This window comes from Zonotrichia albicollis, chromosome 7 (assembly GCF_047830755.1).
Source record: "Zonotrichia albicollis isolate bZonAlb1 chromosome 7, bZonAlb1.hap1, whole genome shotgun sequence".
NCBI lineage: Eukaryota > Metazoa > Chordata > Aves > Passeriformes > Passerellidae > Zonotrichia > Zonotrichia albicollis.
The window spans coordinates 19,845,943-19,863,334 of record NC_133825.1 but is presented as its reverse complement, the minus strand read 5'-3'; the positions used below and the strand labels follow the sequence as shown (position 1 = coordinate 19,863,334).

The 17,392-nt window shown below is 41.7% G+C and overlaps 1 protein-coding gene and 1 long non-coding RNA gene across 13 annotated transcripts in view; one reads left to right on the top strand and one right to left on the bottom strand.

Annotated features, from left to right (window-relative positions):
- The window catches only part of PCDH15 (protocadherin related 15), a 630,962-nt gene that overhangs the window by 475,900 nt on the left and 137,670 nt on the right, over positions 1-17,392 (top strand). For all 12 annotated transcript variants that reach the window (XM_074544551.1, XM_074544552.1, XM_074544553.1 and 9 more), the window contains 3 exons: positions 5,466-5,672; positions 11,802-11,936; positions 14,015-14,164. In XM_074544551.1, coding sequence (XP_074400652.1) covers positions 5,466-5,672; positions 11,802-11,936; positions 14,015-14,164 — 492 coding nt within the window. The remainder of the gene's footprint in view (positions 1-5,465; positions 5,673-11,801; positions 11,937-14,014; positions 14,165-17,392) is intronic.
- The window catches only part of LOC141729673 (uncharacterized), a 112,208-nt gene that overhangs the window by 18,987 nt on the left and 75,829 nt on the right, over positions 1-17,392 (bottom strand). The gene's annotated exons all lie outside the window — the stretch shown is intronic.

Genomic DNA, 17,392 nt, shown 5'->3' with positions numbered 1-17,392 from the left:
AGTAATGAAATTATTTAAGTCAATAATTGGGGTGTCCTGTAATGCTTTTAATGTCGGAAGTTTCCTTTCTGCAAGAAAAAAAAAATCTTTCTGTGTAAAATTTAACATTCAGCAATTAAAAATTTCCTTAATGGCTTTATATATGGTGGGGTTTTTTTTTTAGGGAAGAAGAAAGCTGTAATATTTGGAAAACAATCTAATTAGTTATTATTAACAGTAATTACTGTTCACTGCCCTGCAGCATTGTGAGTCTTGCTGGTACTGAAGTCACCCTTTACCCGTGGCCCTAAAATGGATGTTTTGGGATTTTTTTTTTTTTTTAGTTGTTTTTGGTTTTTTTTAAACCCAGTGTCCAGACACACTTTGTGCTGATTTAATTTCCCTGCCACAGTGACACCAGTCTCCTTTCTTCTGTGTTCTAAAGACATTCTGTGCTCCTTGTCCTTAAGCCAAGTTTTAATCCAGTTCAGTGTTTCTTTCCTTGTGCTGTACAAACTGACCTTGGGAATTATTCCCCAATCCTAAAGCTTAGCCTAAATCTGGATAAATGCTGTTCTTCTTTTCACCCTGCCCTCCCTCTTCAGTTTTACTGAGTGATCTCCCCTTCCAAAGGAGCCCCTTGGTCCCCCTGCCTTTCCTTCCCTCTCTCCCTGCCCCTGATTTTCATCCCATCCATTTCAATAATAGATCACAGAATCCCACGATGGTTTGGCTTGGAAGGGATGTTAAAGCCCATCTGGTTCCAGCCTCTGCCACCTCATTTTGCTTTCCTTAAATCTGAGATCTTCTTGGAGTTCAGTTTGCAGCTCCTCCTGCTATTGTCCCACATGGATTTGTGCATAGCCCCTCACCGGGAATAAATTCTGATATCCCAAATTTTTGGGGATATGTGAAGTTCCCATTTGTCCCCATGCACCATTCTCCCCTCAGCTCCACTTGCTCATCTTCCTGTTGGGACTGGAGGGGACAGAGAACTTTTTTGGATTTTATTTTTTTGTTCATTTGTCTGGGGTTTATTATTAATTTGCTTTGGGTTTGTATTTTTGGGGGGGGGTTTTGAGTTTTTCTTTGCTTCCAGGGATGGACCTTCCCTTTTTATTCAAATAAAAGATCTGGCATGGAGACAAACCCCTCCATTTGTTTGGGGTTTCTTTGTTTAGGTATTTTGTTTTGTTTGGGGTTGTTTGTTGGTTTGGTTTTTTGTTTGTTTTTGTTTGGGTTTTATTGGGTTTTTGCTGGTTTTGTTTTGGTTTTTTTAAATTTGTTCATAATTAGCCTGTTTTGCACTTCAGATAACACTGGAGTCCTGGAGAAGTGGAGCAGCATGGACGTAGTGTCTTAGCTAAAACAATTCCGTTTCCTTGCACCTTCTTAGGACAGTTTTTTTGGATGGAGGATTTTTGAAGTGGATTCTGGGAATCCATGGAGAAATGGAAACATTTACTGCTGAAGTGGATTCTGGGATTCCATGTAGAAATGAGAACTCTGAGTTTTATCAAACAGAGCCACATTTTGCTCTCTTTAAGATGTTTCTCCAGGACAGGATCTGCTGCTTTGGCAGTGAGAGGGAGCACTGGGAACTGGCTGGAGAAGATTCCAGCTCGGGATTCTGCTGAGGGCCTGGAGCTGGGCTTGATGTTCCCTGTGGGTCCTTTCCAGCTTGGAATTCCACTTGATGTTCCCTGTGGGTCCTTTCCAGCTTGGAATTCCACTTGATGTTCCCTGTGGGTCATTTCCAGCTTGGAATTTCACTTGATGATCCTTGTAGGTTCTTTCTAGCTTTGAATTCTCTGTGATTCCATGAGGGAGCCTTTTGCATTGTTCTAATTTCTCATTTTTGGGGGAGCTGTTTCATCTGCTGCTTTGAAGGAATGAATTTCTGTTGGTCCTGTTAATTCCCACACCCTCCCATTAACTCCTTGCATCCCTTCTGGAACTGCTTTTCTGCCATCTCCCATCAGGATAAAATTATGGACACTATAGATACAAGCAGATTCAGCACAGATGATCTAATAAAAACATTTAAATATCTGTGAGAATTAACACATTTCCCCTTTTTTTTTTCTTTAGCTGCTCTTAACTACCAGAATCTAATCCTGTGCTGCTTCTTTTGTATCTTGGTAGAAGTGTGAAGAGTTATTTGAAAGATCCTCCATTATTTTGACACTAAAGCATTTTCTTTGAAGGACTGGAACTCAAATATTTTGTGGCTTAGATACCAGTGGCTTTCTGGGTGAAGAAAATGTAAATTGTTTGCTGTTTGTGCTCCAAAATGTGTTAGGAAACAACCTTTGGCCAGCAAGGCCAGGCAAGTGTTTAACAGGGCAATGTGAAGGGAGAAGGATTTGCACTCTGAATAGAGAATTCAGTGTTTGGAACAACTCTCATGAGGTATAACTCCATCTCTTAAAAAGAAAATGCAACAAAACCAAAAACAGCAGAAAAATCACCCCCAAACCACCACAAAACAAAGAAGATAAAAAACCCTAACCCCCACAATAAGAAAAACCCCAAGAAATGGGGCACTGGAGCAAAAATGGTCAATGTTACAGCTTTTTTATGGTTTTGGAGCATTATGAGGGGGGTGTGTTGTGCTCTGCTCATAATCAGGAGTTGCTTCTAGGACTGATTTCATGGAACATTTGAAAGCAAATCAATTCCTCACATTGTAATACGAAATTCCTTGTTTCAAGCAAAGGGCAAAAAAGTGCTTGTTGGCAAAGCTTCCCTTTTTTGCTTAAATAGTGGTGTCTTTGGAAACAAAAAAATAAAATGAATCCATCATTTTGACTGGTGAACACAAAGGAAAGCTGAAGTGATTTTGAGTGGAAGTGCTCAGTGAGGAAGAACTCCTTTGCTTTGTTATTTTGGGCTCCAGGGTTTCAAATCTGAAGTCCAATTTTGGGAGCAAACAACTCTTTTTGTGTTTGGCCGTGTGCAATTCCCAGCACTTCAACAAAGCCTGCAACACCTTCCTGGGTGAATATTCCTGCTTGTATCCCAGAATGAGCTCTGGGTTCACTTGGACATTAAAGCAAGGCCATTATTGTGCTGTTTCAAGCTGTTCAGAAGATTGAGACACTCTGTTGTTTGCATCTTTCTTTTTTTAGATCTTTTTCTAGCAAGAAACATTATGTGTTCTTATAGAGTAACTCACAGAGGTTGTATGGAAACTTTGGGTCGTGAAGGGACCGATTTTACTTGGGGAAACAGAAGAAAAGAGAATTTAATGATGGACAATCGTTGTTAGTTTTGTGGGGAGGAGCACCTCAGGAGAGCCTGGAGGGGCTGAGGGAGCTGGCAAGGGGCTCAGCCTGGAGCAAAGGAGGCTCAGGGGGCCCTTGTGGCTCTGCACAACTCCCTGCCAGGAGGGGACAGCCAGGGGGGATCGGGCTGTGCTGCCAGGGAACAGGGACAGGACAAGGGGAAAGGGCCTCAGGCTGGGCCAGGGGAGGCTCAGCTGGGACAGCAGCAGCGATTTCTGCATGGAAAGGGTGCTCAGGCCTTGGCAGGGGCTGCCCAGGGAGCTTTGCAGTGCCCAGCCCTGCAGGTGTCCCAGGAAGGGCTGGAGGTGGCACTCAGTGCTCTGGGCTGGGCACAGGGTGGGCACTGGGCACAGCTGGGACTCCATGACCCTGGAAGTCTTCCCATCATAAAATATTCCAGGATTCTCGGATACCATGATGGATCTGCTTATAAAACAGAATCGCAGCAGTGTGTTGCTTCAGGAGCAGACTTCTCCTGGGATTTTCTCTCATGCTTTCAGTACTTTGGGGCAAAAAATCTATCTCCAGATGTTTTTGGGGTTTCACCTTCCTGTGTCAGGAGCCAGAGTCCTGCCGGGTAATTTTGGTGATGTTGATTTTGACATATGGAGTTTATTTTCATTCAGAGGCACATCAACTGGACTGGGCATTTTTCCCTGTTGTTCAAGAGTAATCCAGTTTTATTTTAAAAAGAAAAATCCATTTTTTCTTCAAAACTGCGAATGAGTTTTTTTTATGGATTACTTAGATTGTCATCACCTCCTTTGAAGAAAATAACAAATATTTTGCTTATATTTCTTTTTATTTGAAATAGAAGGTTTTAATACTGCTTTTTCTTTAATAAAGTTTTTATCATAAAATTATTGCTGTTTTATAAGCAAAGAGAATTAACATTTTTCAGACCAAGAAAATATTTAAATATTTTAAATAAGAAATATTTTGTTTTAAATAACAGTTTAAATAAGAAAAGTTTAAATAAGATTTTTTTAAAACTATGATGAAGTCAAAGTGATTTTTCCAGACTGAGATTTCTTGGACTCTCAATTTGAAAAATGAGCAATTATCTGTTTGAAAAGGGGGAAATACCAGATTAGAAAACAGACAGTCTTTGCAAACAGACAGTCTTGTTAACAACAGAAATTTAGGAATCTCTCTGTTGTGATCCAGGGTCTGTGTGCATCCAGATTTTGGCAATACAAATTTTTGCTATAGGAACGGGAAACTCTTTCAATGCCCTGTTGTCTTGCTGCAGTGTCATGTGCAGAACTGTAATTAAAGCTGGTTTGCTTTTTATAAACTGGAGACCAAATTACTTTTTATCTCCTAATTCCCTTGTTTCTTTGCTTTAATTAGTTGTTGGTTGGGAGGTTACAGGAAAAGAAAGTAGGTTGTGGGTTTTTATAGGATTAGCATTCTGGAATAGGCAATTACTGTTTTTATCTTTAGGAAGTTTGAGAATAAGAATAAATTAGGTGAAAAATATCAGCGAGCAGGACTCCTGGGTGGTGCAGGGCTGCCATTGAGATGTGGGGGTTATTCATGGAAGTAAAGAATTTTGCTTGACACACCCACAATTTCCCTGAAACGGTGCCCAGAGAAGCTGTGGCTGCCCCTGGATCCCTGGAAGTGTCCAAGGACAGGTTGGATGGGACTTGGAGCACCCTGGAATAGTAGAAGGTGTCCCTGCCTGTGCAGGAGGTGGAATGGGATGAGTTTTAAGGTCCCTTCCAACCCAAACTAGTCTGGAATTTACAAACAGGCAAAATCCAAATTGAAATCCCACTCATGTAACACTGAAGAGGTGGATTTGAGGAAAGAGGAAGCAAATGTGTCCATGTGTGCTGTTCCCACCTTTTGGGTTTAACTCTCTTGCTGCTGCTGTGAGTTCTGCTGTGCAATTACAATCCCCAGTTTTCTTTCATCCCTCAGAGATTTTTCCAGAAGTCTCAATCCTGAGAGTTTAAGGAGCTGTGTTTGCACAAAGGTTTGGGTTTCTTGTGGCGGTGATGGAAGGTGATCCTGTTCTTGTCTCCTTGCTAATTTTTAGTTCGTGTTTCTATTTTCCATGATGAGTTCCACAGTAGGGGCACCTTGAGAAAAAAGTTTATTTTTTAACTGAATTATAGCTCCTAAATAGAAGCATCCCCAGTCACTGTTCATGACTGGGAACCTTTGACAAATGAGGTGATTTTGTTTTAGGCTGAACAAGACAACGGCCACCCTCTCCCTGCCTTTGCCAATCTCCACATCGAGATCCTGGATGAGAACAACCAGAAGCCTTATTTCACAAGGTCTACCTACGAGGGCTTCATCCTGGAATCCTCCCCAGTGGGAACGACCATCTCGGATAACCGGAACCTGACCTCCCCCCTGCAGCTCGTGGTGCTGGACAACGACGTGGAGGAGGTACAGCTGCTTCTTTTGGGGGGCTCGCAGCTTTAGTATTTTCAGGATTCTTTCTTTTTCTCATTTTTTGATTTTTTTTTGAGACAAACCTATTTAGATCAATGATTACAAAAAAATTTGATTTCATTATGATGTTTTGGTTTTGTTTTGAGTTCAGATAGGCTTGGAAATGTTTTTATTTTTTCTGATTTGTTTTGCTCACATCTCTGGAAGGCTCTGTTCTGTTCAAGGTGGTGAATGCTTAGTGCACAGAGGAATCCAAATGTGTTTTATGATTGGGATCAGCCTCCCCCACCCCATGGAAATGGGAGAGGGGAGCTCAGAGAGAAAGGAATTCCTCATTTGAGCCAAAAAGGAGTAGGAGGAATAGGAGGAATAGCAGGAGGCTGAAAGATCATTGAATTCCTTGCTCTGCCAGATTTTGATGTAACATTACTAAGAGTGGAAGTCAGGCATCTCCAGAGGAAAAGTAACTAAGTAGTAACGTCTATTTTGGGGTTTTCTTCTTGTTGTGGAGTTCTGCTGTCACTGGGAGAGATAAAGAAATCCAGGATGATTAACATCTAAATGAATGGGGAGGGGCTTTTCCAAGGGTGTGCAGTGATACAAGGGAATGGCTTCCCAGTGCCAGAGGGCAGGGCTGGATGGGATATTGGGAATGAGGAATTGTTCCCTGGCAGGGTGGGCAGGCCCTGGCACAGGGTGCCCAGAGCAGCTGTGGCTGTCCCTGGATCCCTGGCAGTGCCCAAGGCCAGGCTGGAGCAGCCTGGGACAGTGGAAGGTGTCCCTGCCCATGGCAGGGGTGGAATGGGATGGGATTTAAGGTCCCTTCCAAATCAGACCATTCTGGAATCCTCTGACACAGCCAGAGGGGATGAGCTTCTTCCTTGGGTGGAAATATTCCATGTTTCTGTTCCTTTGGCATCACCTGGTTCATACACAGTCCTTTCAAAGCTGTGGCATGCTGCAGGTGTAACATGGATGTGAGAGAACCAGATGGAAGTGCCTGTTTTTCAATTCATGTGCCAGGGATTCACAGAGTCCTAATTTGCTGTGGACAGGAGAATTCCCAGAATTCCCAGAATGCTAGCTGGGAGTGCAGCAATTGCATAGAGCTCCCCTATAAAATGGCCAAACACTAAAATTGCTCCCCATGGAGCTGGATGGGAGCTCAGAGTGGGATTGTTGGCAGAGGGAATGATCCTTAACTTCTGCAGGTTTCAGTGTCCTGATGGTTTCATTGTACCTCAGTAAATTAATATATTTAGAAATACATTTAAATTTAAAGGTTGCTGATGAGACACTGAGAGAAGCCCCCTCTGTGCTGGTGCATCCCAGTTCCCAGTGGTGACCCTGGTCAAACATAATGAATTCTGCCTGTTAATTGAAATATTAAAATTACTCCATGTCCTCAGGTAAATGCTGAAAGAGAGTGCTCACTTAACTGGGTGTCTGAGGAAAAAAATGAACAAAACCCACTCTAAATTGAAACCCTGTGGGAATATAACAGAGTCCTGCTATAAACCTTGCAGAAATTAATTTATAGATGGGACATTGCAAACAGACCTTTCAGTAGAGCAGCCCTGCCAAGTGCTGATATAATTAAGTGCTCTGTTTAAATGGCATAAATTAAATTAAGCTACAGGAGTACCTTAAGACCTGAGCAAACTAAAGCTGAGATGAGGAACTTCAACTGTGCGAGTTGAGAGCTCTTTACACAAGGCTTCCCAAGCCTCTTTTTTGCTTCTTCTTTGGTTTTCATGGGAGGAGATAATTTATCTAGTGGTTAAGGTTAGTGGTAAAGCTTCACTGAGTAAAAATCATGGAATGGGCTGGGGTCTTAAAGCCATCCAGTGTCACCCCTGCCATGGCAGAGACACCTTCCACTGTCCCAGGCTGCTCCAAGCCCTGTCCAGCCTGGCCTTGGCATTCCTGGGTTATCTCACGCAGGACCAGGAGTTGGACCCAATGATCTTTGTGGGTCCCTTCCACCTCAGGGCATTCTGTGATTCTCTGGATTTTTATTTTTTTTTCCAGAGAACTCGTGGGAAATTTGAAAGCATTTTACTTAAGGATGTCTTGGCAGCAATATGAGCAGACAGAGCAAGTAATGGATAAAATAGGTTTTAAATGCAGCTGCAAGTGCAGGTTATGAATTTTCAATAATATATCTAGAGAAGGAAAAAGAATAGATTTTTTTTTTTATCCAGGAAAACTGAAGCATTTTAAATACCTAAGTATTTTTCTCTGATAGTTGCCTGATTGCTTCTTTCATTCCCAGTTTTTGTTTGAAATTGTTCTGCAGTCAGTGCTGTCTCAAGGGGGCAGTTCTGCTGCCCCTGGGCACTCCTGCTGTGACACTCCAACAGTTGTAATAACTCAAGAAATATCCTTCCCACAACTAAACAGTCCATTAATATCATTATTAAAACAAACAGAAGATCAAGGCAAAGACAAAAAGCTGCTTTAATTCCTTTAGGATTTCTAAAGATAAGGGTTAATTTTTTTTTTATTTTTACACTTAAGAAAAACTAGAAATACTAACACTGAATTGCTCTTGTAGCATTGTGTGTCTTCATTGATTATTTTAGGATTAATATCTCATGGTTTCTGCCTCTTGACACTCCCAGGGAACATTTCCTAATTCCCAATATCCCATCCAGCCCTTTCCTCTGGCACTGGGAGCCATTCCCTGTGTCCTGTCCCTCCATCCCTTATCCCCAGTCACTCTCCAGCTCTCCTGGAGCCCCTTTAGGCCCTGGAAGGGCTCTGAGCTTTCCCTGGAGCCTTTCCCTCTCCAGGCTGAACAATTCCAGCTCTCCCAGGCTGATTCCAGAGCAGAGGAGCCCCTCCATGGTCTCCTCTGGGCTCATTCCAACAAATCCACATCTTTTTGTGTTGGGGACACAGAATTCCCCCTACTTCACCTTTGCAAGGCTCTGGATCTCACATTTTCCGGGTGAACATGGGGAAGATTTTCTCCTTTCACCCAGAAACTAGGAGGACACATGCTGAAAATACCCTTCCAACAAAACAAATTTTTCATGGGAATTTTAGTGCTGATCATTCTCCACATGAATATGTTGGAAAACTCAGCTGTGTCATCAAAGTGTCTTTGTTGTCACTGCAGCTTTTAGGGGATGGGTCTGTGCTGTAAATTGGGAAGTCTGAGCAGTTTGGATACTCTTGGAACTTGTTCTGGCTGCTTTGGAGAACTTCACAACCAAATTGATCCTGTCCAAAAACTTTTGGGACTGTTGAAACACACAGAACAAATACTCTTGTCTCATAATTATCCAATAATTTTGGTTTCATCCTCATCAGTTTTAGAAAGCTGTTTGCTTTGGGCAGAGTTGTAACCCCTGGTGGGATTTGAGGAGCAGCAGGGGTGGAACATCCACATCCACGCAGGAATTTCTCCAGAGGTTTTTCAAGCAGAACACACTTGGGCCCAGGCATTGTTTATGCGGTGCAGCATTTTGTGTCTCATTTTGTTGGGTTTTTTTTTTTTTGTCTGTAACTATGAATCCCCCAAATGTTCTGCTGTCCCTCAGTCCCAGGTTTGTGCTTTCTCAAGTGGTCTTTTTGTGTTTTCCTTTGTAGGTCCCACCAGGTGCCTCCCCTGTAGGTATTGGGTGTTATGTGTGCAAAACACCTTTTTTGGGTTTAATTGTGTGATTTTTTCCTTTCTCTCATCCCTCATTTCTCCCTGCCCTGGTGATGTTTGAAGCTGGGACTGTCTCTTGGTTTGTGAAGCCTGCAAAGAGCCTTTTAAACACATTGGACCCAATTTAGGGCATAAAGTCATACATTGTGGTTGCTTAATGTTCATTAAATTGTTACAAATCTTCAAAGACATACTGAGTATTACAAAAGTGCTTTTTTAATTCAAAAGTACCTCAGCTTTGAGCTGTGTGCTTGAAATGCTCTTTGCAGGTTGCATGTGAACTCTTTTGTGTGGATTGTGATAATTTTCTACTTAAAATTCCACATTAAACAATTTATCAGAGACCAGCCTTGTCTCCATGACCCAGTAATGTCACCAGAAATCACAATGCTGAATTCACACTGCAAAATAAAATTATTTTAAAAAATAAATTATTGAAAATTGTGTTGGCAGTGTAGCTGGGGCTGTTCTCTCTCACATGCAATGTTCAGTTAAGCCAAACTGGCTTTTCAGGCAGCATAAAATGGGATAATAATGTCCCAGATCCCTGACAATAATGTCAAATATCCCTGGCAATAATGTCCAAGCATAACAATGCTTTTCCAGATGAAGGGAATAAATTGCTCTGTGGCTCTGACATGCCTGGGAGGTGGTAAAACAGGCATTGATTGCTGTAAAGGCAATTACCTTCCATATTAGGAGAACATTTCTAAGAAAAAGATAGCAAAGGAATAGGACACATTACTCCAGGACTGTTTGGGATCTCCATCATTGGTTTTTCTCAGGAATTAATTAGGAAAGAAGTGCTGTTTATTAGTGTTCAAAAGGACATGAAAGCAAGAACTGCAACACTAACTAGGGGTTTTGTAAATTAAATTCTTAACGGACTTTATGATGTCTACAAAGTGAGCAATTATGGGCAATTACCTTCCCTAAGTTTTCCTGGAATGAAGTGGTTGCTGTTTGCATTGCTGGCTGTAAACTGAATTTTCATTTTCCTGGGGGCTGCAGTTGCAGCTTTAGGCACTGAGGAGCCACTGGTGTGGAACACTTGGATAATTCTTTCCCATGGCTTCCTGGAATGTTTTCTCATTTAAATAGTGGGATATTTGCTGTTTGGGGGCTTTATTTGGGTTCATTTAAAGCAGTTTCTGTCTGTCCTGGTGTTGTGCTGCTCTGTCCGGGTGCCACCTGGTGCAGGTCAGGGTTGGTTGGGGGCCTTTCCTGTCCTCCCAAAGAATTTAATCCTCAAGGAATGGCACGAATGGGACCCTTCCAGAAGAGCTTTGGATTCAGCAGGGGTTCAGAGAAATAATGCTACTTTTGGGTGTTTTTTTCTGAATTCAGCTTTTCTCCTTTTGGGATTGTTTCTGGGATTCAGCTGGTTCTCCCCATGGCCTCCTCTGTAGGGGTGGGATTTGTGGAATGACCTTGGAAAGCAGCTGGTAAAATCCTGGATTTTCTGTCATGGCTGGGATCACTCCTCTGCTTGCTCCCCTCTACATTCCTGGGGGCAGTTTAAAGCAGTATTTTTAGGACTTCTCTCTCATTTTGCGTTTTCCTGGAATTTGCATTCCCCTACCAACAGAAATAAATTCTGTAACTCATGAGCAAGAGCAGCAGGAAGTCAGGTTAAATCAACCAGATCATGGAAAAATAATTGTCCATATAATTCCTACAGGAAAGTTGTTGGAATACTGTGGGCACCAAAAAGAAATGTAGTTTGTTTGAAAATTTAACTCATGTAGAATCAAATCAGTTAAATAACACAAAAAACACCTCAAAAGAGGTGGAAATCAGGAGTGACCCAAGTCCTCAAGAATCCATGTGTTAATTTTCAAGGCTTTTTACCTTGAAATATTGCTTTCAGTTAATTTAGGATGTTTTCTCTCCATCAGCTGAGAGATTCCTAATTCTCCATAAATATATTTTTTATTCTTTCTGGCACCTAAAGAGAGTCCCTGAGCTGCCTCTATTTCCTCAAATACTTCACCACATGTCATTATCTTTGTTCAGTGCGCTAACCCAGCTGTTTTATTGCTCTGTTAATCACATTCAGCTTCTTTTGGTTTTTAGTATGAAGATAAATGCTTGAATCTGGTTTCTTATATTAAGTTGTGTCTGGCTTAAAAAGTATTGTTTAATGGGGAGGAAAACGACACTTACTTAAAACAATATACCAAACAGGTATTTGTTTACAATTAGATTTTCTTACTCTAGTGGTTTTTTAATACATTTTTCATTAAGATGATTAGATTCATAGGCCAGCAGTGAGGGTTTTTAACCTTATTTTTTTATTTTACAGTTTTTTAGGTTTTTAGTCACATCATTTGTGCTTATTTAGGTTTCGACTAAAACAAGCACTTGCCGCGAGCTGGAGACTTAATTAGAGATTTAGTCTCCCTCTGAATTAATAACAAAATGCTCTTTTTTTTTTTTTTTCCCCTTGATGTTGTTGAAAGACCAAGGATCCACAGCTCCATCTCTTCCTGAACGACTACACCACGTTTTTCACTGTGACCCCGAGTGGCATCACCCGCTACCTCACCCTGCTGCAGCCCGTGGACAGGGAGGTCCAGCAGCTCTACACCTTCTCTGTAAGTTCAAAGAACACAGCTCTCTCACATCCAAAAGCTGTTTATCTCCGAGTTTCAGAGCAAAATTGAAAGGTCTGCTCATTATAGTGGCAGTTGTTATCTGTAGGGTGTAAAAAAAAATTTACATCAGACATCAGCGCTGTATCTTTAATTTTTTTGCAAATGGAAAAATGATGTGACAAAAAAAATCTTGCTCAGACATAAAACAGCAAGGTCAGAGATTAATAGAAACACAAATGGAAGGAGAATACAAGAAAACAATGCATAATTTCAGTCACTTTGACTGGTATCCAGAGGTTTAGGTTGGATATTAGGAAAAATGTCTTCACTGAAAGGGTTGGACTCAATCTTGGAGATCTTCCCCAACCTAAAGGAATTTATGATTCTCTGCTGATCAACTCAAGGCTCTTCTTTACAGTATAACTGCTGCAAAACATTAGAATTTATTACAATAACCACATTATAGATAATATAATTCATTATTTATCATTAATTAGCCATTAATTATAGTTAATAATAATATAAGGAATTCTCATTAATGAATATTAATAAGTAATTTATTATTCATTGCTTATTATTATCATTATATAGATATTACAATATTATAATAAAATATAGTTTGCTACAAAACAAATTCTGCATCTATAGAGCTACAAGTAAATAACATCTCTTCTGCTTTGTTAACAAAATACTACCATGCCTTAAGGATATTGTCTGGGGTTTTGCCCCCACAAAAATCTAATTTTTGCCTAATCTTTCCTATCCAGTCAGCACAGTGCTTATCACCCAGAAAAGGGAGAGCAGTGAAGGATGAGTTGGTTGAGTGCAGCATTTTAAATTCCCCTGCCAGCACGTTCTCCATGGCCCCAGGATTGGCACCTGCCCCTCATCCCACAGCAGGATCTGAGCCCTCTTTTTTATTCCCAGCCTTGTTTTTCTCATTGCATTTTCCCCCTCATCCCTGGAGCCAGGAACTTGAGCCTTGTCTTAGGCTTTTTGCTTTATTTTTGGCCCAAATTAAAAAAAAAAGTAAAAATAGGTGAACGGAACGCACAGCCAGCAGTATTAAAAAAATAAATGGGGAATAAAAAAGCTTAAATGGAGTTGTGGGTGAACCCCTTAACAGCCCCACAGCAATTTGGAAATGGGCTGTGGGTAAACCCAGTTCTTCTGCAGGGGTTTCCAGTCTGTGCCTCCCTATTTTCTGTCCGTTTTCAATGGACAGAAAAGAGCTCAGATTCCCCTGTGGAATAAGAAAACCCCCAGGTCTGTAATTCCCACCTCAAAGTGTTGTCTGGGGAGTCTGATGCCTTGAGAAGGCTGCCCTAGAAAAGAGTCAAAGAATAAAGCAGGGATTTATTAACAGGATCTCCTCCACGGATCCACCTTGGGCAGCACAAGAGCCCAGCCAGGGCTGCACCCAAGGTGAACCAAAATGGCACAAAATGGACACCCGGTCATGGGGTCTGTCACTGTGATCAGTTCTGCTCCATTTGTATATTGGAGTTAATTGTCCAATTCCAGCTTTAGCCCATCCAGTCCCATCCTGTTTGTTTTTCTCTCTCCAGCCCACGTTGTTTGTGCTCTTGGGCCTGAGATTTGGATTTTTTGTCCTTGGTCCCCAGCTGGAGCAGGAATTGTTTTGTCTCCCTGCTCTGTGCACAGAGCTCACCATCCCTTAATGTGAAGCTCAGACCCGCACACCAAAGCAGCACAGAGTCTGAAAAATGTAGATGCTAAAATCTGAGGCATCAAGTTTAACAGAACTCCTGGGTGTGATGATACCCAGGTGAAACCCCATGAACTCAACAGCTTCAATCCCAGCCCCATCCCTGGGAAATTCCAAGTTATTCCCTCTCACTTCTGAGCTGGAAAGGTTTGGATGTGTTTGCTTTGCATTTGCCCTGAGTCTTGCACATGCTGAATCCTCCTGTAACTGTAAATGCAGAGAGAAACAAAAATCTGATTTTGGCTTGTCAGGCTGTATTTTCCCCGTTGGGGTTGGATTGTTCTTGGAATTGTACTGAGAATACACCATTAAAATACATTCCTGTCCTGCTTTTTCTGTCCCTTTGAAGATGGCAGCTTCTGATGGAGTCCAGGAGAGTGTCCCAGTGACTGTCAACATCGTGGTGATCGATGCAAATGATAACACCCCAACCTTCTCCAACATTTCCTACAGTGTCAAGATCTATACGGATATGCAGCCTGGGGAAGGTGTTATAAAGGTAATTTCAGGGCTTTTATTGCCTTTGTTAATGCACTTTTTGTTAGCAGTACATGGCCTTGTTCATCTCAATCAGAAATGCACTGAAACAAGGCTGAAATGAAGTTTGGGCGTCTGCATCCACTTCCGTAATTAAATATTTATTCAGAATTGCTAATACTAAATGTCAGGCCTGTTCTACCTGTAGAGCTGCGGCTCAGCAGCTTCCTCTGAGGTTCCACAAAAAAAATTTCAGCTGAAAAATCTCAAAAAGAAAATCCTCCTTTATTGGCAGGACATTGAGATAAAACATTTTGGGGGAACAGGTAAGCAGTGGAGTAGGATATAACCAGGAATGTTTTCCCATGCCAGAAAACCTGCTGGTTTTTTGCAAGTTTGCTTGTAGAGTAAATGAGCAATGAAAAATGAATTGACCACAGGCCCAGAGAAAAGCAGTTTCAATTAAATTTTACCAGCACTGATTTATGCTTTAGTGTAGGACTGGAGGTGACTCCTGGTGCCACTGAAATTTAAGGAAAAAGTCTCTTATTGTGTAATTCTTCCAAGATCTCGGCCCTGCTCTGAGTGCTGCCAGTCCAGATGGATGAGAAGACAAGATGCCATTGGTGGCTTTCCAGAGTGGTTGAAGGCAGTGGCAATATTGGGAAAATAAAATTAATCAGCTGACTTAAGTATAAAATACCATTTTCTGAACAATAATCAGGAATTAATTTGAGTGTACCAGTGATGAGGAGATGATTTAGAAAATTGCATTTTCTGAAATGAAAATTGAGCTGTACTTGTGCCTTTGCGTCTTCAACTCTTCTTTTGTGGTGTTTTGTCCCCTCATCAATTTGGGCCATGAGTGCTTACAAACTCATGGGGCATTTCCAGAAAGATTTGAAGGAAAGAGAAAAATTTGAAGCATAGTTAAATTCCTTAAAATGCTGCACAAGGCTGGGTGGGAACACAACAGCAAATACTGTTGTCCTGAAGGAGCCAGGGAGCATGAGGCAGAAAATGTTGCTAAATGAGATTTCTGCTGGTGAAAAAGAATTTTTTTTCTGCTCAAAGTTGGCCTTGAGGATGCTCTGAGCTGCCTGAGGTGTGTTAACGGTGCCTGGGATGAAGCTGAGCAGCTCCTGGGGTTGTTGGAAGTGTTTCTGTGCTCAGAGGGAAGGTGCTGCTCTCCAGCTCCTCAAACACATCCTGGCCTTGCAGCTGCAGACATATTCCAAGCCTGGAGGCTTTCAAAGAGCAGGAGGACACTTAGGATCTCTTAGGAAAATCGAGCCAGGACAGGTTATTTGGGAAAGGAAAAATGGGGAAGTTGGGCCTTTAACTCACCTCTGCTAAAAATTTAAATTCCACGGGTGACGTTTTCCCAAATCCATGCTTCTGTCTGCAGAGTCAGCACATGACTACTTGCATATTTTGTGAGTTTATAATCTGATCAGACAGGGAAGGTAGAAAATTCCAGCTGGTTTGGGAGAGGAGTTGCTTTTCAATTCATCCCACATTGCCAGATGATCTGAGTTTCTCAATTACTCAGCTTAAAAAAAAAAAATACAAAAATACCCAAAAAAACCCCAAAAACCTAAGGGTCAGGACTTAGGATTTCAGAAGACTGGTGATAATGCCAGAAATAAAGAGGGCCCAGCACAGAAGGGACCTGGAACTGCTGCAGAGAGCCCAGGGGAGGCACCAGCATGGGCAGAGGGATGGAGCAGCTCTGCTGGGAGGAAAGGCTGGCACAGCTGGGGGGGCTCACCTGGACAGGAGAAGCTCTGGGGTCACCAAATTGGGGCCTGGCAGAGCCTGAAGGATCTATAGGAGAGATGGAGAGGGACTTGGGACAAGGGATGAAGGGACAGGACACAGGGAATGGCTCCCACTGGCAGAGGGCAGGGCTGGATGGGATATTGGGGATTAGGAGTTGTTCCCTGAGAGGGTGAGGAGGGGCTGGAATGGAATTCCCAGAGCAGCTGTGGCTGTCCCTGGATCCCAAGGCCAGGCTGGACTTTGGGGCTTGGAGCAGCCTGGACAGTGGAAGGTGTCCCTGGCATGACAGGGACACCTGTCATGGATGGGCTTTAAGGTCCTTTCCAACTCAAACCATTCCATGATTCCCTGATGAAGATTTTGAGCAGCTGCACTCTTTGGTAGGTTGCTCAATCTTTAGGTATAAAACACCTACAAATATATATATACACACTTCATATATTTAAAGACTTTATAGAGACTTTCTCAAAGGCCAGACTGACTTTTCTTTCCCATTTTTGAACCCTAACACAATGATTTTGAGGGGTGCTCATCTTATTGTCTCCATGAGGAGCAAAGTCACCTTTTACCCCACCCTCCCTCCTGGGTCAGGATCCTCTGCTGGGAGAGGATTCTCATCTCTGACAGCTCCCAGGGGAAAATGAGTTCATAAAAACGACTTTGTCTGATCAGAGAAAAGCAGGTTAGAAAAAGAACACTGGCCTCAGAGTGTCTGGACAGTCTCATAACCATCTGTAATAATCAGAATGATTTTCAGCCACTTGGTTTTATTATCCTTAGGGTAATATTCTTACATATCTCATATTTTTTTTCCAGAGTGCAGTTGCAGGACAATGTACAAATAAAATGGACAAATAACCCCAGTTTGTGCTTTCTTGCTGCCTCATTTTCTGGGACGCTGTTTTGATTTTGTTCTTGAAAATAGCCCCAAAACATAATAGCTTTTAAGTTACTTTGTTTGCTGTCTGGTACACTCTTAAAAAATAAAGAAAATTTAGAAATTCTTATGTTCTGCTTGAAAATAACGGCAAATAACAGACAAATATATTCATTACAAGCAGAATTCAATTTTTCCCCTATTTTTTCCTTTCTGCCTGGATGGTTAGACAAAGGACTTTTCCTTCTTTCCCTTTCAGAGAAGTGACAAAAACAGGTTTTATTTTTATTAAGGTTGTCTCCTCTCAGTACTTGTGAAATTGTTTCAGGCCTTGGTTGAGAAGAGTTAAGTTTAAATCTATGTGTTTTGCTCCTTTCAGCCTGAAAATTTCTCATTTTTCCTTCTCCTTTCATAGGTGTTTTATTGTGCTCCCTGAGAGTTTCTCAATTGAGAAATCTGTACTTTAAAACAGTTAAATGTGGTAAATTATAACTGTCAGTAGAAAGATTGTTAACAGTAAACCTAGTAAAGTACTTAATTCCATCTTTTTAATGTTATTATATTTTTTTCTGCCCAGTTTCCCATTTTTTC